Source organism: Oryzias latipes, chromosome 14, assembly GCF_053564925.1.
Source record: "Oryzias latipes strain Hd-rR chromosome 14, Olatipes_Hd-rR_3.1".
Classification (NCBI taxonomy): domain Eukaryota; kingdom Metazoa; phylum Chordata; class Actinopteri; order Beloniformes; family Adrianichthyidae; genus Oryzias; species Oryzias latipes.
Window position 1 is genome coordinate 1164410 of NC_136250.1, and position 22562 is coordinate 1186971.

The 22562-nt window shown below is 42.6% G+C and overlaps 1 protein-coding gene and 1 long non-coding RNA gene across 5 annotated transcripts in view; both read left to right on the plus strand.

Annotated features, from left to right (window-relative positions):
- The window catches only part of ntm (neurotrimin), a 137308-nt gene that overhangs the window by 80281 nt on the left and 34465 nt on the right, over window positions 1-22562 (plus strand). For all 3 annotated transcript variants that reach the window (XM_078931043.1, XM_078931042.1, XM_011473259.4), the window contains 2 exons: window positions 1868-2100; window positions 18049-18174. In XM_078931043.1, the coding sequence (XP_078787169.1) occupies window positions 1868-2100; window positions 18049-18174 (359 nt within the window). The remainder of the gene's footprint in view (window positions 1-1867; window positions 2101-18048; window positions 18175-22562) is intronic.
- Window positions 4630-7331, plus strand: LOC105354965 (uncharacterized). 2 transcript variants are annotated; one of them, XR_002874652.2, is made up of 5 exons: window positions 4630-5153; window positions 5884-5937; window positions 6039-6312; window positions 6391-6483; window positions 6888-7331. It is a non-coding gene; the product is annotated as an uncharacterized LOC105354965 (long non-coding RNA). The 2 variants fall into 2 exon arrangements; XR_002874651.2 differs by having other exon boundaries at window positions 4637-5153; window positions 6155-6312.

The window sequence follows — 22562 nt, forward strand, 5'->3', positions numbered from 1 at the left end:
GTCACAAAAACCATCAAGCGCTACAAAGAAACTGGCTCACATGCGGACCGCCCTAGGAGAGGAAGACCAAGAGTCACCTTTGCTGCGGAGGATAAGTTTATCCGAGTCAGCAACCTCAGAAATGGCACACAGAGTTCTAGCAGCAGACACATCTCTACAACAACTGTTAAAGGAGACTGTGTGAATCAGGCCTTCATGGTAGAACATCTGCTAGGAAACCACTGCTAAAGAAAGGCAACAAGCAGAAGAGACTTGTTTGGACTAAAGAACACAAGGAATGGACATTAGACCAGTGGAAATCTGGGCTTTGGTCTGATGAGTCCAAATGTGAGATTTTTGGTTCCAACCACCGTGTCTTTGTGCGACGCAGAAAAGGTGAACGGATGGACTCTACATGCCTGGTTCCCACCGTGACGCATGGAGGAGGAGGTGTGATTGTGTGGGGGTGCTTTGCTGGTGACACTGTTGGGGATTTATGTCAAATTGAAGGCATACTGAACCAGCATGGCTACCACGGCATCTTGCTATCCATGCTATTCCATCCGGTTTGGGTTTAGTAGGACCATCATTTATTTTTCAACAGGACAATGACCCCAAACACACCACCAGGCTGTGTGAGGGCTATTTGACCAAGGAGGGTGATGGGGGGCTGCACCAGATGACCTGGCCTCCACAGTCACCGGACATGAACCCAATTCAGATGGTTTAGGGTGAGCTGGACCGCAGAGTGAAGGCACAGGGCCAACAAGTGCTAAGCATTCTGGGAACTCCTTCAAGACTGTTGGAAGACCATTTCAGGTGACTACCTCTAGAAGCTCATCCAGAGAATGCCAAGAGTCTGCAAAGCATAAGGTGGCTACCATGAAGAAACTACAATATGATATATTTTCAGCTGTTTCACACTTTTCTAATTCATAGTTTTGATGCCTTTAGTGTGAATCTAAAAGTTTCAAGGTCATGAAAATAAAGAAAACTCTTTGAATGGGAACGTGTGTGTGTCGGGTCCTCTACCAGAGGCCTACGCAGTATCCTAGCTGTTTGCTGGACTGAGAAGTCTGAGGTCTTTCCAGGTATCTGTTGTAGCCACTCTTCCGGCTTGGGGTTTACTGTCGAGAGTGCTCCAATTATCAATGTCACTTTCACTTTCCATGCTTTCTATAGTTCTTCTCTGAGTCCCTGCTATTTCTCCACTTTGTCATGTTCCTTCTTCTTGATGTTTCCATCGCCTCCTGCTCTTGTTGTACTGGCAAATTAATATGGTGGATGTGTTGGAATTCTGAACAATCCTGGGAAAAAGTGTAAAGAGGCAATCTACTGTCATAACAATCACTTGCTTTATTTAGCCACCCACCTGCTATACTGTCATAACAATCACTTGCTTTATTTAGCCACCCACCTGCATAGCAGGAGTGTCTGTTGCTTCATTTTCTAGGGCCACTTCTGATTAGTGAAATCCTTGGGGCTTGTGTTACCAGTGCCTTCTGTTATCGTAATTAACTATTCCTTAAAGATTTTTATGACTTCATAGTAACATTTTGCTAATGGGTAAGTCAGACAGAGTAATACTCTGTTGGAAACAGCAATTAAATAAAAAGATGTGATGGTAGTGCTCTTGCTACAGCCTTGGAAGGGATTACTTCGCTTGTGCTCTGCATAATTTGATGCATTAGGGAAAGTGACCAAACAGGAAATGAATATTGTTAGATTAGACACAAAGAGAGTCTGTTCTATAAGTCAAGGTAAAGATATTTTTTTTGCTCGACTTATTTAAAGCAAGAATACAGATTATTTCAGTAAGTGTCAGTTATAGAATATTTGTACCAAAAAAAAAAAAAGACTAAAGTAGTTTGTGTTTGTTCTCTCCTAGGTGTGAACAGGGAAATGCTGTTACACGCACAGCATGGCTAAACCGGTCTAGTATTCTCTATGCTGGGGAAGACAAGTGGTCAGTGGATCCTAGAGTTAGTCTGGTGACTCTTAACCAAGAAGAGTTCACAATCAAGATTGACAATGTGGACATGACAGATGAAGGGCAGTACGTGTGTGCGGTCCAGACAAGCAGTCGGCCAAGAACAACCTCAGTGCACATCCTTGTTCAAGGTAATAAAAAAAGAGACAAGGTCATTTCAGCTCTACAGGTGATTTCAGCACCAAGTAACCTAAAAAACACCAACATTTGGAAACATGTATGCTTTATGACTTCATAGCAAGTTTTTGAGACTTGTTTCAGTATTCTCTAGAGCAGTGGTCTCCAACCTTTTTCAGGCCACGGATTGGTTAAATGTCAGACAATATTTTTACAGACCTTTCCCCATAAGTTTGTGTTTAATATTTTTAAGCTTCCGGTTTCTCAAAAAAAGAAAAAAAAAAAACAACATTTTTCAAATTAAAATTCTACTAAAAGAAATTTTGTGAAAAAAACAAACAAAAAAAACAGATTTTTTTATTTTACAGATGACAAAGATTAAATTAAACAAAGTTGTTGATTTGTAAAAACCTCAAAACCAGGGGGGTATTCCAGAAAGCAGGTTATGCTAGCTCCCACGATAAGTTTGAGGCTAAGGAAGTTGATAACCTCAGCTTTTGGTTCCAGAAATGGAGGTATGTTTCAGGGTAGGTCAAGTTACCATGGCAACTCATGCTCTGAACATAACCTGGTCTGGAGCAGGTTTAGTTGAAGCTTAGTTTGTTTTCAGAGAGGTGAAGCAGCATGGCGTGTCCATTTAAAGATGACTTAGTGGATGAAGAAGCTCAGATAATACTTTTTCCACCATGAGAGGGTGATAAGACCACATATGGATGTTGGAAAGATAAACTTTTTTACTTTGATCTAACTTAATTATTTGCTTCAGTTAAGATAAATCATTTTTTTTGTTAGGTCACCTTAAAAATAACACGTAGTTTTCAGACAATTATTTTCCTTTCGTTCAAATTAATTCAATTAAGTAGGTGTAACTTTGGTGCTGACGTTAGATCGGCACCGCAAGGGATTCTGGGATATTATTCCCTTTACCTGTCTGGACGGATTTGGGTTTAAGTGTGGGTTTTTTACAAAATGTGTTTAGTTGTATAGCTGTTTTACTGTGTTTCACCGTGTTTTGCCGAGCTATTTTGTCCTACTATGCTAACGTCTCTGCACCATGAGTGAGAGTAAGGGAGAGGATGATGAGTTTATATAGCACCCCTACCTCTTAATCATGTTATGACAGTGACGGAAAATTCTTTAACGAATTTTTGCACTCCGTGCATTTTTTTTCCGTTCTTTTTATTGTTATAAAAATGAGCATATCTGCCGGCTCAAACTTAGACATATGTAATTTCAAGAAATATAAGTAATTAAGATGGAAAAAAGATTAATGGAGTAATGTGACATTTAGTTAGATAAATACGTAAATTTGAGTTGTATAAACAATTATTGAGTTTGAATTAATTTAAGTAAATTATTTAAATTATTTTTCAGCCATGTTACTTTTTTGATGGACTTGTAATTTTTTTCCGCCGTCATTAAAATCTCAGACTCCGTCAGCGCTTTCTTTTTTTTTTTCACCACGCGTTTCCATGGTGACTCCAGAAATCGGCGATCTATTGAGAATGTCTCTATGTACCGTGCGTTAACCCAGGGTTACCAAGTCGAGCGTAATTACGCCAACTCATATCCGGTCTTTTGGAACCGACATACCCAGAGTAAGCAAGTTCAGGCGGATTTCAGCCAGAGTTCAGGCTTAAAGTCAGGCTAGTTTAAACATGCTTCCTGGAATACCCCCCAGCAATACAGTTTTCTCCTAGAACACCATTATGACACTGAGAACTCAACCCCGTCTCAGATCATCTTTCTTTGCAAAAGGTTTCATCCTATTTTGTTTTTGTCACAAGGACAGGCAGACAGGTGGAACCGACTGCAGCAGGTTTATTTGCTCAGCTAAAAGTCCACAAAGCTAACTCAGGGTCAGGCGTCAATGACAGTCATAAGTTCATCAGAGGATAGAAAGGGTAATCAGGATCCAGGCAAGAGTCAAGGCAGGCAGCAGGCAAACAGAGTCAGAAACACGGTCAGGAGACAGAAGCTCAAATCCCAGTATAAAGCTGGATAAGGAAGGCAGAGTGGCACAAACAATACTTCACACTGAGCTCAGTGCAGAGCTTAAGTATGCTGTTGTTGATTGAGTGAATGAGAGTCAGGTGTGTGGCAAACCGGACGTGCACGCTGGGTGTGCTGGGAGATGAAGTGCTGAAGGACTGAAAAGTCCTCTGGAGAGTTCTCCTGCCTGTGACCAGAGGGGGAGACAGAGTTAGGACTTCTGACAGTTTTTACATAATTCATTCATTGTGTAGTTTTTAACACAGAGGATCATTATTGGTGCTAAAGTTTTTCAACAGCTGCCTGCCTAATTCACCCTTGCTGAAGGAAAATTCATAAATATCCTTTTTACAAGTGTCCACTAATCAGCAACTTTATTTGATTGAATCTTTTTTCTCTGTAAAATGTTTGCGGCTGGTTTAAACTTAGACTTTGCGACAAAGATTTCCCTTTTATTGTCAAAGTGGAGGCTAAAACCTGGATGCTAACTTCAGCTGCATCTAAGTTTTAAGGTGTAACGGATAAATAAAGAAAAATACAACAACTGTCGTAAAACTGTTATTTTCTACACTGAAAAAAGTAAACCATTGCTGTCATCAGTTTGATGCATTTCTACTCATTGCATTAATATAAAAATTTTAATTTACTCTCTTGAACTCAATTTTTATAAGTTATGCAATGTGTCTTTGTTTTTTTTTACTTCACTTTAATGTAAATGATAACAGGGTACAAAAGTAAAATTTTTTCGTTTTGTGAAAGCACAATTATTAGGTTGAGTTTGATGTGCGCATGCGCACTAAATGAAATGCAAATTTGGCGGGCCGTATTTCTGCCATAATCTGAACTGCTTCTCAGAGCGACAACTCGACAAGTAAGGTAAAACAACATCAACAAAAATTATTGTATATTAATTAGTTCAGTCGTTTTCTCCTTGTACATTTAAATGAGGATTTCCTTCACTGCCTGGACACAATTTTCAGACGACGTTAGTCGGTCCACTACCCCCAGCAGCAGTAAGTTTGTTTGGAAAGGAGGAACTAACCGCCGCCCGGAGACCGACAGCAGCAGCTTAAAGGTAAGTTATTACCTCTAATAAGACAAAGGCACTAATTTAAATACAGTCGGCAGTTTTCGAAGCTTGCATTGGTTTGAGTTTTCCCCAAGAATTTTAAGCTTTTACACTTTCTGCTGCAAATTCAACTTTAGCTGCTGTGCAGTTAAGCTAGTGCAGTTAAGCTAACATTTAGCACTAACAGTGAGGCTCTCATGCCATATATTTTTTGCGACTGGTGAATTTACTTTAATAGGGAGTACAAATCGATGCAACACTGCTATCAAACGCTGTTTGTGGTGTATTTGCTGTCGAATGTTATTTACTACAGGAAAACACCTATGCACCGTGTTACGTTATGTTACACCGGATATTTGAATTTAACAGGGACAACTGCTCTCCCCGAACCGACCGTTCACGCATGCGTGAATATTACGTCACTTGACAAAGTATGTCGTCGGAGGTTAATAATAATAAACCTATTAAATTTTTTATAATGATTGAACAAAAAAAGAGTTTATGGGATACGGCAGCAGGATCCTTAACACTCAACACAGACACATTTTTAATGTCAAAAGCGGCTGCAGGAGCTTGTTACACTTCCCAGTTTTTCCCTGTTGTCAACATTCAAAAAATAAAAATAATCAGAGAGAATGACTCCAAGCTGTGTGGCTGTCATTATCGTGTATGATCATTGAGATTTTCACTGTCTGTAATCATCTGTAATGACTATTTTTATTTATTTTTCATAAAGACACTCTTCGGTTTCTGCTCTGCATCCTGTCTGGAAGCCTTTGACTAACTTTTGGTAAGTTTTTTTTTTGTTTTGTACAACCTATGCAATTGTGATGAAGGCCCAATCATAACATTGCTCTCCCTACACCCTAAACACCTGTTTGTTTTCCGCAGTTACTCATCGACGTGGAAATTTAAAGACTGTGCCCATACTTATTCAAGACGATCTGAACTCCTAAAACATTACAAACTGGACCATCATCATCCATGTTCTCTGATTTCATTTTCAGATAAATGCAGACTTCTTGAGAGTTACAACAATTACTTTGGAGGCAAAGTTTTTTGCACAGTTGGACAAACACTCCACCAAACTTCTAGAGGTCATCAGGAGCAATGGAGGGCGTGTGAAAGAGCAGACCACCAACATCTTAGAAGTTCTGGATGAAGGGTCTGTATGACATGAGTGGTCCATAGAGTAGTTGTGTGGTTAAGTGAACTTTTAACTAATGACAAGCTTTCTTTTCAGATTGTTGACATTACCATCAGAGGAGAAGCCATCCTAAAATCTCTGATGATCTGCTTGGGTGAATCTTTTGAGCACCTCATTAAAGAACACCAGGTAAGGTTATCCACCTCTAAACTATGACACTCTTATGATGTAGGAAATGGAACATGGCACTGTATGGGTTAGGATCACTGCCAACAAGAAACATATTCATAAAGATAAAGTTGTGCACAAATACTAAGACTTTGTGCACAACTTTGCCAAAAAAAAATGAATACAACATTTAGTTTGCATTTGACATTTCTGTTTTAAATTTTCTTTGCTTTGAATACAACTTTTGCTTAACAGTTAACAGTAAAAAATATGTTATGGGGTCACAGGCATATGTATCTAATCCCGAAACATTGATAAAGCAAAGTGAGCATACACATTGAGGCTTATTTATTTAACTAAAACAAAATTATACCTTTTAGAGCAACGCGCCAGTTGTCATATGTTAATTTTTTTTATGTCTGCAGAACGGTCTGGACAGTGATGCTCCGCAGATTGAAACCATGGCGATCTTTTTCACTGGGAGAGAGGATCTTCTCCGTCCACCAACAGACATCAAGATAGTGATGGATGGAAAACAGGTTCTGAATGAAGTGCCCTATATTTCAACCGCTTTTCTCATGTTCTTGGAACTGACATATTCACTCAACCTAAAATTTCCCAAAAATCTGCAGTACACTTTTGAATTCATTCAAAAAGTCCTCATGGAGCTTGGTGGGAAAAAGTGTCGCCAAAAGTTTTCAGACTGAACAGCCAGCTTAAGTTGGTGTCAATTAATGTTTTTTTTCCCTCACTTAAGTGTATTGGTATTGGGAAACAGTTTTGATGTTTATACATCTTAAAGATGTCATGTTTGTAAATTTGGATGTGGATATGTTCATGGAACAATAAATATTGTTTACATGAAGAAATGTGTTCTGAGTCTGTGTACATCAATATATAATTCTAAAGCTTAATTCAGTTAGATTGTGAACCTGACATTTTTATCTGAGACAACTTTAAAAAGTAAATTGCTCAAAGATTAAAAAATGGATTATATCAAGTCGTTTTTTTCAGGTTAGATGAAGTAGAAAATTTCCATTGAGTAAAAAGCAGAACTTATTTATTTTGATTTATAGAAACTCAAAATAATTGCTTTTCTTCACCTCTCAGAATCAGTTTAACCGAAATTAAAAAAAATAGGTTAGGCTAAATTATTCATTTACATTGATACAATGCAAATATATTAGGTGTGACAGATTACTTCAATTTTTTTAAGTTAAACCACTGTTATATTTTTTTCAGTGTAAGTATGATAATAAATGTGAACTGTGTCTGCATCTTTATTATCTGCCTGTGTGAAACATTCAAGAATCGGTTGCCACATATTATGCAGAGCGAGCAGCTAATGGTATGTGAGAGTAACTTTCTCAAATCTGTATTTCGAGGAAGACTCCTAGTTTTGTCTGTAAATAACAGCTTTACGTTTCTTTAAAGTTGAAGGCTCTTTTTTGATTTCCTCACCGACTCTTTTCTCCCAGAGGAAACTTTCCAAACACGTTTCATTGTTTTCTTTTTCTTAGCTTTTAAGCGTGGAGCGAATAACTTTGCGGTCCAGGCATCAATATATATTACTGGTCCAAGCATTGATCACATCAGGTCACTTGTAATTCACTGCTTGTTGTTGTCGAGGGCATGATTATAAGCCGCACCCATTCATTTTTTTTTAAAGTATAAACCATTTTGTACATACATAAGCCACACCTGTCTATCAGCCGCATGTGCTCACATTGAAACGTGTTGTAGAATAGAATAGAATAGAATGCCTTTATTGTCGCTATACACATGTACAATTCGCATCACACGCGCATACAGTGAAATTAAAGCCGCTTACTATTCAGTGCAAATATGCATGAGAAAAGTAATCTCACAAAATAATATTATAATAAAATAAAATAATTTCACAAAATGAAGAGCACAATTTACAAAGTACAATTTACAAAAGTACAAAATGTACAATAGAAATTTCTGCAGAGAGGTAGTTAGAACAAAAACAAAACAAAAAAAACAGCTATGCCCATGATGCCAGAGATATATTGCACTCAATATATTGCACATGATGAGATTATATTGCACATAATGAGAGGGTAGAACTAGGTTGTGCTGAAACCGCGCTCCGCGGATGTAAGAAAGAGGAGGGAGCGGGTACAGCACAGGGAGGGGGAAGCACATGCAGCGCAAGAGGCAGCACTCTCAGGCTACGTTCACACTGTAGGGCTTTAATGCTCAATTCCGATTTTTGGAAAAAATCCGATATTTTTTATGCAAGGCCGTTCACATTTCCAATTAAATGCAAACTTTTGTGATCTCCCGTGTGACCGTGAAATGACCCAGAAGACAATTACAATTTTCTCATTTTAAGAAGGCACTGGAGCCAGAATCGTCTGTACCTACTGTTGTCGAATGGGGATGTGTATGTGCTGGGGTCACGCGCGCGTGTTTGTGTGTGTGTAAGAGGAAAGGGCACTACTGAGCTGCACGCGCTCTCTCCTCTCTGAGGGGCAGTGAGAGGCGCAGTTGGCGCATTCATGTTGTTTGTTAGAGAGGTAGGAGAGGGATGATAAAAGGTTTCCCCCAGAATAAATGCTATTGACTCTTTATTAACCCACTCTGGAGAATCTGAGGGTCCGAACAGGAAGTGAACGCCAAAGGAGGATCCGCCTTCTGTCCCCTGTGCTTCTGACCACTGTCGGAAAGGGAAAAAAAGTAATCCCTGAAAGGTTCAACACCACGCTAGGCCATTACGCTGGAAATTTTTTCAAAAACCGCCCGGTTGCGATAAGAGCCCTTGAGTTTGGCCTGAGTAGAGATGTCACTCCAAATATGAATCCAATCGGTGACCTCGCTTCCCTTCCACTAAATGATCTCAGCAGCATTGTTGATGTTTATGTTCTCGTTCCCGTCTACTTCAACGCAGAATGATGACGTTTGTAGCGTATCAATGACGTACGGGTCGGATACATGTGGCCTGGCTGTTCAGACGGAGGTCACATTTTAAAACATCGGATACGTATCGGATTCAGGACCACATACCCAAGTGGCCTGACTCGCATTTGAAAAGATCGGATCTGTGTCGTTCAGACTGTCATGAAAAGATCAGATACAGGTCGCATAGGGGCAAAAAAATCGGAATTGGGTCGTTTCAGCCTGCAGTGTGAACGTAGCCTCACTCACTTTTGCTCTGCTCTGCTCCTGCCCCTTCCTCTTACACAAGCAGCTTGCTGACACACATACACATAGTCATTCAACAACACCTATTCAGTTAATTCATTAGTTAGATTGTTATTTGTTAATAAAGAATACTGCAATTATTACTTGTACCGGTATTCATTTGCGAAGCAGCAGCCGGGGGATTTTGTGTTTGGGGGGTGGGTAAACCGCAACTCCTACTGCTTCATCACAGCGGTGATCAAAACCCACACCGTAACAGTTCTATTCCCACCAGTGCCTGTGACGCGGCTGTAACACAGCAGCAATATGGTAGTAACAGCACAAACAGGGCTGGTTAAAAAAAAACATACCGGTAAAAGTCACTGAGAGAAAAAAAAAAGTCACTCAGAGCAGCAGTAACCTATAGGCACGCGCCTCTGCGCGGCACGTGCCTCCTGTGCACTGAAACCATGGAGGTTTTCCTCCGCAGGGGCGGATTGGCTTATTTATATATACCATATTCCCTCTATCTCACTCTTACCCAATCTGCTTCAGCGCCCCTAGCGGCCATTATAAAAATGCTTAAAAAAAGAAAAAAATGCATAAATTAGCTGCGTCATTGAATAACCCGCAGGGTTGAAAGCGTGTGAAAAAAGTATCGGGTTATAATCCGGTAATTACGGTAATTGAATGTATTCAGTGATACAGTCATGCTGTTGATGTCCTCACCATGGCACAGACAGAGAACATCGCAGTCTGTGCAATCAAAGCAGTCCTACAGGGTCTCCTCAGCCTCTCAAGTCCACTTCTTCACCTTCCTGGCCATTGTCCTGATCATAGGAATGTACTTAGGAGAGAGCAGAACAAGATTATGGTCTGACCTCCCAAGAGGGGGAAGGGCTCTGGGGCTGTATGGTCCCTGTGCATTAGCATACAGCAGATCAAGGGTGTTGTTTTCATGGGTGGGGCAGTCCACTTACTGTGTAAATTCAGAAAGAGTCCCGTGCAAGTTAACATGGTTAAAGTCCCCAGTGATTACTATAAATACAATTGGTTGATTTTCCTTTAGCCGGGAAATAGTGTTGCTGATGACGTCAGTAGCGGCGTCTACTGATGGGAGAATGTAAACAGTAACCACAATGGCGGATGTAAACTCCTGAGGTAGAAAACAAGGCTGCAGTCCGACTGCCAAGAGTTTGAAATTCCTTGACATAAATATGTGTTGGATTGCATCATCGCTCATTCACGGACTGTATTATTCCCCCTCCTTTCTCTGTCCGCCTGCACGGTCACAAAGCCGGGTAAAGTAACACTTTGGTCTGAAGAATGTGGATGAAGCCACGTCTCAGTGAAACACAGCAAACTGCTCTCACGGTATTCCCTCTGGGTGTTGATTGTCGATGCCAGCTCATCCATCTTATTAGCCAGAGAGCGTACATTCCCCGTGATGATCGCAGGAACAACGGGCTTATGTTTTCACTTCTTTGCTTTGAACCAGGCTCCGGCCCGGCGTCCCCACCCTCTATTCAAAAAATCTCCTGGTGTGTTGTGTCTAAATCCCAGTTGCTCAATAGGCATGCTCAGAGCAAACAGCTGATCATAAGAACCGGACACCCTGCAACAGGGAACCGCCTCTCAGCAGCGCCGACTTCATCAGAGAATGCTAAAGTATCCCTAAAGTTAAAGCTCTTTTTTTATTTTTTTAAATCACTTTTCCTGTCCAACAACTGAGCAAACAGATGAGAGCTGAAAGCCCCTCGTGTTGGACATATTCGACTTTTACACGGAGTTATGAATCATTTGACACAGTAGGTGTATCTTTGAATAAACCCCTTTTTGTGATTTAGGCTAAACTTTATGTATCTTACTTGTATATGTAACAGTTTTTTTGTTGCTGGACCAGACGGAAAAGAAAAGGAGTGAAGAAGAGAGAGGGATGTTAAAGGGCCAGTACCCCCCTCAACACCCACACTGTAGCACATAGGTAAACAACCGCTCGCCGGTCAATCACATCCGCCACCCAGGCCAGGGCCACCAGGACCGCCACAGAGCCCCCCAAAACCATAGAGCAGGAAGGCACAGGGAGACAGTGCCAAAACAGAAGAGCAGCCCTCCGCCACGCCGGGAGGGCCGAACGTGGGGCCTTGCCCCAGGAGAGCACCCCCTGCCCCAGATGAGCAGCCCACCTCCACCAAAGAGTTCGAAGAAAAAACCCCACCCTGACCCCAGGCACGGGCCAGCGCCCCTCAAAAGAGACCCGCCCCACACTCCAGGCAGCTACCCACCCAGCCCACGGTTGGTCCAGGACAGAGCAAGACAGGGGCTAGCCACCCCTGCCCAGGAGGAAGACGCCCAAGAGAGGTGGGGTTCCACAAGGGGTGTTGCAAACATGGCCCGACCACAGTTTGAATTTTGGAGAAGGTTGGCGCAATAGGGCAGGGACGTGTTCTAAGGGGTGCAGTTAAAATTGGCCGGTGGGGCACTGAGAGGACATCTGCTGCTTGCTGACAAAGATGTCCAAGCACCCCCTTTCCAAGGGTCCTACATGTCCAAGGTGTAATTAAAACCGAGAGGTGGGGGGCCTGTTTCAATACGGCAACCACAGGAGGGGGACCACTGCCAAGTAACTCCTCCCCTCAAGTTGCATCGCAGGCTGAACACCCCCCGCCCATCACCCTAATATGGGTGATTATATGAGGAAGACTATGGGTTGGGACAGCTGGTAGACTGTCCCCCGGTGGTGAAACAGCCGTCCCCCAGCCCCCCCCCCCCCAACATTGGGCCCAGGTCTCCTTAGCCCAGGGGCCCCCACACAAAGACTGTGTGCTCCCTTGTGACCGGAGAAGCACGAGAGTGGATAGCTGTGCTTTGGACTGGAGGTGCATTACCCTTCCACTCACACAGCAGCATCTGGAGGAGTTTAACAATCCAGCAAATGGCTAAGACCCCGGTGAACTGTTATATGGGATCAAGCAGGGATAACATACCGCAGCCGCCTACTTGCTACGATTCCATACTTTGATGGCCCGCACAGATTGGACAAGGAGCTCGCTGATGACGGCTTTCCGTGAGGGACCCACCGCAGAGTTGCAGCGGATACTGGCATGCTGCTCAACTCAAAGCCTTCTCCATCAAACTGGATAACCTGCTGAGAACCTGGCGGCCGTGCAACCCAGCCTCAGTGAACATCATGCCTGTCTCACCGTTTCTCCCAGGCTGGCTCCAATCATGAGCCCATGCAACTTGGCTCCACCCAGCTCTCCAGGGAAGAGAGTGAGGCGTTTCCGGCACAATCTCTGCCTCTTCTGAGGCCAGCCTGGCCACGTTCGCAACACCTGTCCCAATTGCCACCGATGACGCTGTGCGGAACTGCTAAAGAACCCATGCTAACCTTTAATCTGCCGATTTCCCTACACTTTGATAAACATGTAGTTGAAACACAGGCTATGATTCACTGTGGGACATCTGGGAATTTAATTGACGTAGCTTTTGCTCATTCTCACGATGTTCCTTTCCTCACCTGCAACTCCCGGGTGGCAGTCACCTCCCTAAACAGAAGTTCTGAGGGGTCGGACCAGATCCGGTTCCTGACTCAAGACATCGCATCTCATCTGATCACTATCACTCCCTTCTTTGCCGTCTAGTCCCCTCATTGTCCCGTCATCATCGGTCTCCCTTGGCTAGAGAGGCGCAATCCAACTATAAAAGAGATCGGCGCAACAGAGGTGGAGGGATTGGCGGGTCAACATGAGGACCTGCGAGAGGCCTTCAACAAGCAGTATGCCACACAGCTTCCTCCACACCGGTCCTACGACTCTGCCATCGACCTTCTGACCAGAGCTACGCCCATCCAGCTTTCTCAACCTTAGTCGGAGGCCATGCAGGCCTACATCCCAGAGGATTTAGCAAAGGGCTTCATGAGTCTATCTACATCCCAAGCCTCAGCCGATTTCTTCTTTGTCAAAAAGAAAGATGGGGGTCTGAGACAGTTTATCGAATACCGCACCCTTAATGATTACATCACAGCCACCCCTGCCCAGGAGGAGGGCACCCAAGAGTAGTGGGGTCCACAAGGAGTGTTGTAAACATGGCCCGACCAGGCTCACCCACAGTTTGGAGAAGGCTGGGCGCAAGAAGGCAAGGACCAAAACCCACACCACAAGGAGACGGACAGCCCTAGGCTTAGATGTGATGTGATCCCCGGCTCCTGGCCTTGCCAGAGAGCACAGGGATCCCTCATCCTGCTTGAAGAGAGGGCCACTGGGCCCAGGAAGCCAGCATCCAAGGGACACGGCTGCTGTTGCCAGGGGCCTGGCACCCCCTGCCAGGGATAGGGTAGGGGACTGATGATCAGAAGTCCCACCTTCCTTTTATAATGTATATGTGTTTGTGAGCGTGTGTTTGTGTGAATGCATATGTGGGTGTTTTGGAGTGTTTATTTTTGAGGGGTAAAGGCTGTGTGTACTAAAGGGTGTAGTCAAAATTGGCGGGCAGAGTCCTGAAAGGACATCAGGTGCTTGTGGCAGTGATGTCTAATACTCCTTGTGGACCCCACCTCTTTTGGGCGTCTTCCTCCTGGCAGGGGTCGCCAGCCCCTGCCTTGCTCTCTCCTGGACCAACCGTGGGCTGGGTGAGTGGCTGCCTGGAGCATGGGGCGGGTCTCCCGTTGGGGAGCTCTGGCCCGTGCCTGGGGCTGGGGTGTAGGGGGATTCTCAGAACTCCAGGGTGGTGGTGGGCTGCTCTTATGGGGGTTGTCTCCGGGGGCGGGTCCCACATTGGGCCCTCCTGGCGCGGTGGAGGGGGCTGCTCTTCTGGTTGGGCTTGGGCTTGCACTGTCTCCCTGTGCCTCCCTGCTCTTTGGCATTGGGGGCCCCTGTGGGGGTCCTGCTGGCCCTGGCCTGGTTGGCAATTGCGGTTGCAACACGGGCGGTTGTTCTCTATCTGCTACCATGCGGGTGTTGGGGGGTCCTGGCTGCAGCTGCTGCTATGGCAGGGGCCTTAGTGTGGGGAGGACTAAAAACTCTCACTCCTTTTTACATTCCATCTTCCACCTTAGAAGAAAAAATTGTTTGCGTGACAAAATGAAATCTTTCACACTTGTTAGTCTGAATGCATATGTATGCATGTGTGAACATTAGTTGTAATGTGTACATAATGACATGTTTGTTTGTGGTCGTTTTTGGAGCCAGCAGGTATGTTGGTAGCATTTGATTGTGTGTGGGCAGGCCTCGCCCCTTCAAGATTTGTTTTACATCTGAACCTAACCGCAATGACTATAAATCCAGCAACTTGTTGCTCTATGCTGCTCCAGTGTTTTACTACCCACTCCCCCCGTCTAACATCCCTCTCTTCTTCCCTCCTTTTCTTTTCCGCCCAGTCTGACACAAAAATGTTACAAATATAATTAAAATGAATAAAGTTTAGCCTAAATTACAAAGGGGTTTATTCAGACCTAGAGTTAGGTCTGTTGTGTTTCACTGCTTAAAATCGTAACGTATTCAAATTAGCAACTCGGCACTTGTATCCCCTCACTTTTCCCCCCTCTTTTTATTTTATTTTTCTTCTACCCCCTTCACCTTGAGAGTAGCACCATTTTCTAGAGGATTAACAATACAGCTCATATCTGGGGTCTAAGTTTTTAATTCAATTAATAAACCCAGTCTTCTCCACGGTATACAGTGATGGACAAAATTGTTGATACCCATCAGTTAAAGAAAGAAAGTCGACCTTGCTCACTGAAATGACCTGAAACTTTCAAAAGTAACAATAAATTAAAATGTATTGAAAATTAAATAATCAAATTCAGCCATTACTTTTGAGTTTTTGATTAACAGAATTATTTGAAAAACACAAACTAATGAAATAGTGCTGGACAAAAATGATGGTAGCCATAACTTAATATTTTGTTGCACAACCTTTTGAGGCAATCACTGCATTAAAACGGTTTCTGTATTTGTCAATGAGCCTTCTCCACCTGTCCACAGGTATTTTGGCCCACTCCTCATGAGCAAACTGCTCCAGTTGTCTCAGGTTTGACGGGTGTCTTCTCCAAATGCCATGTCTCAGCTCATTCCACTGATGTTCAATGGGATTCAGATCTGGGCTCATAGAAGGCCACTTCAGAATAGTCCAACGGTTTTCTCAGAGCCATTCTTGGGGGTTCTTGGCTGTGTGTTTTGGATCTTTGTCCTGTTGGAAGACCCATGACCTGCGACTGAGACCAAACTTTCTGACACTAGGCAGCACATTTCTACCCAGAATGCCTTGATAATCTGGAGATTTCATCTTAACTTGCACAACTTCAAGACACCCTGTGCCAGATGCAGCAAAGCAGCCCCAAAACAGAACTGAGCCCCCTCCATGTGTCACAGTAGGGACAGTGTTCTTTTGGTTGGATGCTTCATTTTTGATTCTACCAACATAGAGCTGATGTGCCTTACCAAAAAGCTCCAGTTTTGTCTCATCCGTCCAAAGGACATTTTCCCAGAAGCTTTGTGGCTTGTCAACATGCATTTTTGCAAATTCCAGTCTGGCTTTTTTCTGATTTCCTTTCAACAGTGGTGTCCTCCTTGGTCGTCTCCCATGAAGTCCACTCTGGCTCAAACAACGAGGAATGGTGCGATCTGACACTGATGTACCTTGATCTAGGAGTTCACCTTTAATGTCTTTGGAGGTTGTTCTGGGCTCTTTGGATACAGTTCCAACTATCCGTCTCATCAGTTTGTCATCAATTTTCCTCTTCCATCGTCCAGGAAGGTTGGCTACTGTCCCGTGGGTCTTAAACTTCTGAATAATATGTGCCACTGTGGTCACAGGAACTCCAACCTGCTTAGAGATGGTTTTATAGCCTTTAGCTTTACCATGTTTGTCTATAATTGTGTTTCTAATGTCCTGGGACAATTCTCTCCTTCACTTTCTGTTGTCCATGTTCAGGGTGGTCCATACCTTTTCACCAAACAGCAATGTGACTATTTGTCTCCCTTTAAATAGGCAGACTGACTGATTATGGGTTTGAAAACAGCTGTGATGTCAATTAAAGGACATACCTGAGTTCATCATGACCCCCTGGACAATTAGTTCTCAGTCTTTTATGGAGGTACCATCATTTTTGTCCAGCCCTATTTCATTAGTTTTTTTTTTAATTCTGTTAATCAAAAACTCAAAAGTATTGCTGATTTTGATTATTTAGTTTTCATAAATTTTAATTTATTGTTACTTTTGAATGTTTCAAGTAATTTCAGAGAGCATTGTGGACTTTCTTTCTTTAACTGAGGGGTACCAACAATTTTGTCCACCACTGTATTTGGGTACCATGTCTTTGGCTATATGCAAAGCGACTGCTTCAGTGATTGTTCCTCACCGTGCCCCTGTCCTAGGGATGGGTACTGAGCCCCGGTATTGAACGATTCGTAAGATCTGACCTCAATGGTTCTGCTATCGGTACTGGAGAAGTCGCATTTTTTTGTGTCCCACAAGATATAAACTAGAGCTTTGACGGTGTGGGATTTTTGATCACCACGCTGATGAAGCAGCAGGCTATCCTTTTCTGCTCACCAGTTAGACAAGGTGGTTTGATTTTCCAACAGGGCTTGGTAACTTTTCCAAAAGGAGAAGTTCTTGGTTTGGAGACCATAGTATGTTATAACATAAAAAGAATCTGCAGTGTAAAGTCGAAACCCATGCTAGACATTAGACTCAACAATCCAGAAGAGTTTAAAAGATTATTACAGAACAACCTGGGCCCTTATACAAACCTCACGGTAAACGCAGACAGAAAAAAGAGCAATAAAATGGTAAATGGTGTATACTTATATAGTGCTTTTCCACCTTCTTTGAAGGCCCAAAGCGCTTTGAGTCACAGACCTATTCACACAGTGGTGGCGGCACCGCTGCCGAACACTGGCGCCAACCTTCCACCAGAGGCAAGGTGGGGTTCAGTGTCTTGCGAAAGGACACTTTGACACATGGCGGGAATAAAACCCACAATATTCCGACCAGAGGTCTACCGCCCTTCCACTGCACCACAGCCGCCCCAATAAATAATAAAAACAAGTAATGGATCCATACTCTGTGTATTTCTTATTTATGGAAACTCCTATCTAAGTTTATGTTTTTTTTATTTTATTTTTTTACTTCAATCAGTCAGATTGATTTTATTTTATCTAACAAGCTTTTTCCCAGGGTTCATCTTATACAAAAGTAAATCACCTCGGATGAGGAATGAAATGTTTAACGTCAGTCATGCCCAGTTGACTTGGACTTTCAGATAAACACATGGGCAACTGAGAACTTTTAACAACATTAAGCCATTTGTGTTACATGAAAAACATCTGTTTTCAATTTGACTGTTGTCTTTAAATTAACTGAACCATTTTAGATGAGATACTCCTGTGATTGATTTTCTTTAAATTACATTTTTTTCTATCTTTTTTTATTCAGTACCACCAAAGATCATCAACCTGTCAGGAGATATCGTGGTTAATGAAGGTTCAAATGTAACTCTTATGTGCCAAGCCAGTGGCAAACCAGAGCCTTCCATCAGCTGGAAGTTCCTCTCCACCTCAGGTAATGTTTGCCTTTTTAATATCTGTTTAGCTGCAAAAAAAACTTTATATATGAATCACATTTGTTATGCATTATTTACTCATGTAATGTTTATTTTGTACTTGCTGAGGAGGAACTATTTTCGCACCTTATTTTGACTGCTTGACATCTAGTTGTTTTTAGACATCAACTCTTGGCGTATAAAACAGTGTTGGAAGATTTCTGTTTCTAAATTTTAATCCTCATGAAAGAAGCACGTTGTCGTAATTAGACTACCTAATTGTGCCATGACAGTATTTCTTTGTTGTGAAAACATTTTGAATAAAAAAAATACTGCAGAGAAGATAACACTAAATGCATTGCAAATACGTCAAAAATGTTGGCAGTTTGTGCATTTTCAGTTCATTTTTTCTTCCTTTGCCCTTCAACACCAGAGCTGTCGCCAGCGGCGCCTAAATACCACACACTCTTTGACATACTGTAAATATTGCGACCCAACTGGCAGCATGTTGGATGAGCAGTTAACACTGTAAGTTCCACAACAAAAACAGCTGGAGAGGCCTTTTTGCAGTGAGGTGAAAGTGCTAACCATCACTAAGTAGCCCAACATTTGAGATATTAACTCTTTAATATCTGAGCTTTACTGTAACTCTTCAATTGTTTAATGTTGTTCCAGCGGATTCTGAAACTGAGAAAAGTAACCTTGCGCTGAAACGCAACACTTAGTGAAGTGCACTGCTATGGCAGAGAAAAGCGGCTTCGTGTCACTTTAATTCAGGAAAGTGTTGCATAGTGATGCAAAGCCGATATGCAAAGGGTATTTTCTCAGAATTTGCTGATTCCTGTTGATTATTTAAATGGTTTAAAAGCAACGGTTGGTTAAAGAGGTATGTTATTTAGATGTATCCTGTGACGTCTCAGGTTTTAGAGGCTTAAGAAATAATGTTAAGCCTCTGCGACTGACTGGCCACCCTTCCTGGGTGTACTCTGCCTGGTGTAAAGTTTACATAGAGGACTAAAGAAATAACATCCTGCCTGCCTGAAAGCAGATAAGCAAGCAGATAAGCACAACCATTCTGTTTTAAAGATAATCTGCCATCAGCGACATGCCTGTGTTAATAGGGACAACCACACTGAAAATGTAAATCATTTGGTTTTAACCAGTTTTCAATGAAGTACAGTTTAAATGCTACCTACATTTTAGAGGCTATCTGTGATTTAGAAAAGACTGCAGGGCTGCAAGGTTAAGCTGCATGAGCTGAAATTTTGGATAAAGGACATTAAATGCACAGCGAGGTTGCAGTTTACATTTTTAATATGTCATTTTGTAAATTACATATAACATACATATGCAGTGTGTGGAGAAAAAAGGTGGAGACGTGTGCAGACAGGTTGGAATAGGTATGGGAAGGTTTCCCTTTTTTTTTGTCAGGTCAGCTGCTCTACTTTCTGCCACCTCCTGATGATGGACATGAATGCTTTACATCATATCGTCTTTTTCCTTAAGGAGTGTCTAGTCATTGTTTGGTCATTTTTTCACCACTCCTTGTGATCCACCCTGTACCTACAGGTCACCACTTTTGCTGCAAGATGTTTTTTTTTCTTTCTGTGACTGTTAAAATATTTACTTCATACTTTTGTTATTATCATGTACCTTTTCTACATTTTCTGGGTTAAGAGATGAATTATTTACTGTTCTGCTAATTCTTATAACCAGTTCATCATAAACTCACTAACCTGTGTGTGTGGGTGTTTGCATGTGTTCTATCATCATAAGTTCATATCATCAGTTCTGTCTCACTTATTGTGTGTGCCAAAATATCGACATGGTGATATATCGCAATATTTAGTCCCGCGATTGATTCTCGAGATGTCTTCGTCAAGTATCGACCTTTTATTTACGTTTAAAGACCCTGTAAAATGGTATATTAAACATCTTTGGTAAGACAATTCTTCGGAGGGGCGATAGGGGGTGCTCGTTGCGAGATTGGCTGTTGCGGGCGGACGAAGAAGAATACACATTCAAACAAAAATGGGGGAGGGGAAAACAATGAGAAGCGAGAGCAGCAACTTAAAAGATGCGCTGGCAGCTTTGAAGCTGCATCACCCGGAGTTGCCGACACAGCCCGGCATGGATACCTTTTTCCAGACGAAGCTACCACCATCTTCTGCAAGACAGGGCAGCGGCAATTTAACAAACGGAAAACGGTCTCCGTCCCTGCAGCGAGGTGGAGAACGAGGGATTTCAGTTTTTATTAATGCAGTAGAGCCGTGCTTTGACATTTCCTCTCGTAAATACTGAAAAAAGGATCCCTGCACTGTACGGCCAGACCAGAGCTAGGGTTGGGATGGAAATGGAAGAAAGAGAGGCATGGTAAATGGTAAATGGCGTATACTTATATAGCGCCTTTCCTCCTACAAGGACAAAGTGCTTTACAGTCACAGACCCATTCACCCATGCACACACACATTCACACACTTACATCCCTGCCCTTAGACCCCACTTCTCCTCTAAGCAGCGGTAGACGAGCGGTGGCTTGACGCTAAAAAGCCTGTGGTTCTCTAGAAAAACATGAACATATGAACATACATCACATGCAGCGTTTCCCCAAACGTGTTGTTCACAAAGATGTTAACTTTTAGATGCACTTTAAGTTCTTCATGTGTTTTATCCCTGGTCATTTATTTTGAAAGCAGTTTATGTCTTAAATAACTTAAAGGAAAGTTTCTAGCTACTTTTTTTTTTTTCTGGGAGAATTATATTTTTGTTTACGCCACATTTGCACTAAATGGTGTCATTTATTTGTAACAAAGACACTATAATTTGTTCACAGAAGTAATATCTGATTTACAGCTATTTTTTTTAAATAAGCAGTGGCTATGGGTTTGTTTTTCAAAAGTTAACACCAATGCTACTTGACTTATTCATTTTGTATCCTGTTTACAGCAATTTTGTACTAAATAATGGCTGCTGTTCATGTTCATTATTGTTTAAATCAAATTTTAAAGATATTTCCAAATGAAAATTGTCATTGTCAAAGACAGAGTATTACTGATTTCAGAAATGTTACACAAAAGTCTGTTATTCCTTACACCAAATAGGACACAAGTTGTTTAGTATCATGGTGTTTAAAAAATAAAAATGGGGAAATATTTTCCAAAAAACAGTTTTTCAAGTTCTTCTTTCTTAAAGTTTGACAGATCGTGAGTTGTTAGAGACGAGATATATAGGTTATTACAATATTGCCATATCGTGATAGTATCATTATCGTGAGCAATGTATCGCAAATCGTATCGTATCGTGAGGTACCCAGTGATTCCCAGCCCTAGTGTGCTTTACCACATTTATCTTATGATGTTAAGAACATGCGGGCTAGTCATTTAACAATGTATGGTGCCAAGACGCTGTGGTGGTTTCGACCCATTGTTCGCCACATCTGGAGTCCCTGTCTGTAAAATGCCGACCCTTCAACATGGCACGGGAGCTAACAGATGTGATCATAACAGCTGTTTATGTACCACCAAGCGCTAACACTAAGAAAGCCATGGCAGAGCTGCATAACAACATCAGCAAACTTCAAAAGGATTATCCCGACACCTTCTACATAGCGGCTGGCGACTTCAGTCAGGCAAGTCTTACATCGGTTCTGCCTACATTCTACCAGCAGGAAAAGCCAGAGATCAGAGAAATCAGAATCTGGCCACAAGAAGCAAGTTTAGCACTGCAGGACTGCTATGAGACCACTCACTGGGACATTTTCAGGGAAGCAGCCACCTACAACAATATCACTGACCTGCATCAGGTCTACATTAAGAAATGTGTAGAGGATGTGACAGTGGTCAAGACAGTCAGAAAGAAAAAAAAACTGTAAACCTTGGCTTACAGGAGAAGTATTTTCCCTGTTGAGAGCCGGGGACAAGGCATTTAAATCTGGAGATGCAGCAGCATATAGTCTGGCAAGGAAAAACCTGTCACATCGGATCAGAAGAGGCTGTTCGCACAAAAACTCAACAGTCACTTCGCGTGCGAGAAAGATTCACGTCAACTGTGGCAGGGGTTTCGGAACATCACAGACTATAAGCCCCCCCCCCTCTCGACAATATGCCAGAACAACCACTCTCTACCAGAAGAACTGAACAAATTCTACGCCGGGTTTGAAGTAAACAACTCCACCCAGGCACAGATGCTTCTGCTGTCTTCCAGCGACACAGCATTGCAGCTGTCAACCGCTCAGGTGAGGAAGGCTTTCTCCACCGTCAATCCACGCAAAGCGGCCGGCCTGGACAACATCCCATGACGGGTTCTGAAAGACTGCGCAACAGTTGAAAGATGTCTTCACCGACATCTTTAACACCTCATTCAGGCAGGCATTTGTGCCCACCAGCCCTAAAACTGCTGTTATTTCTCC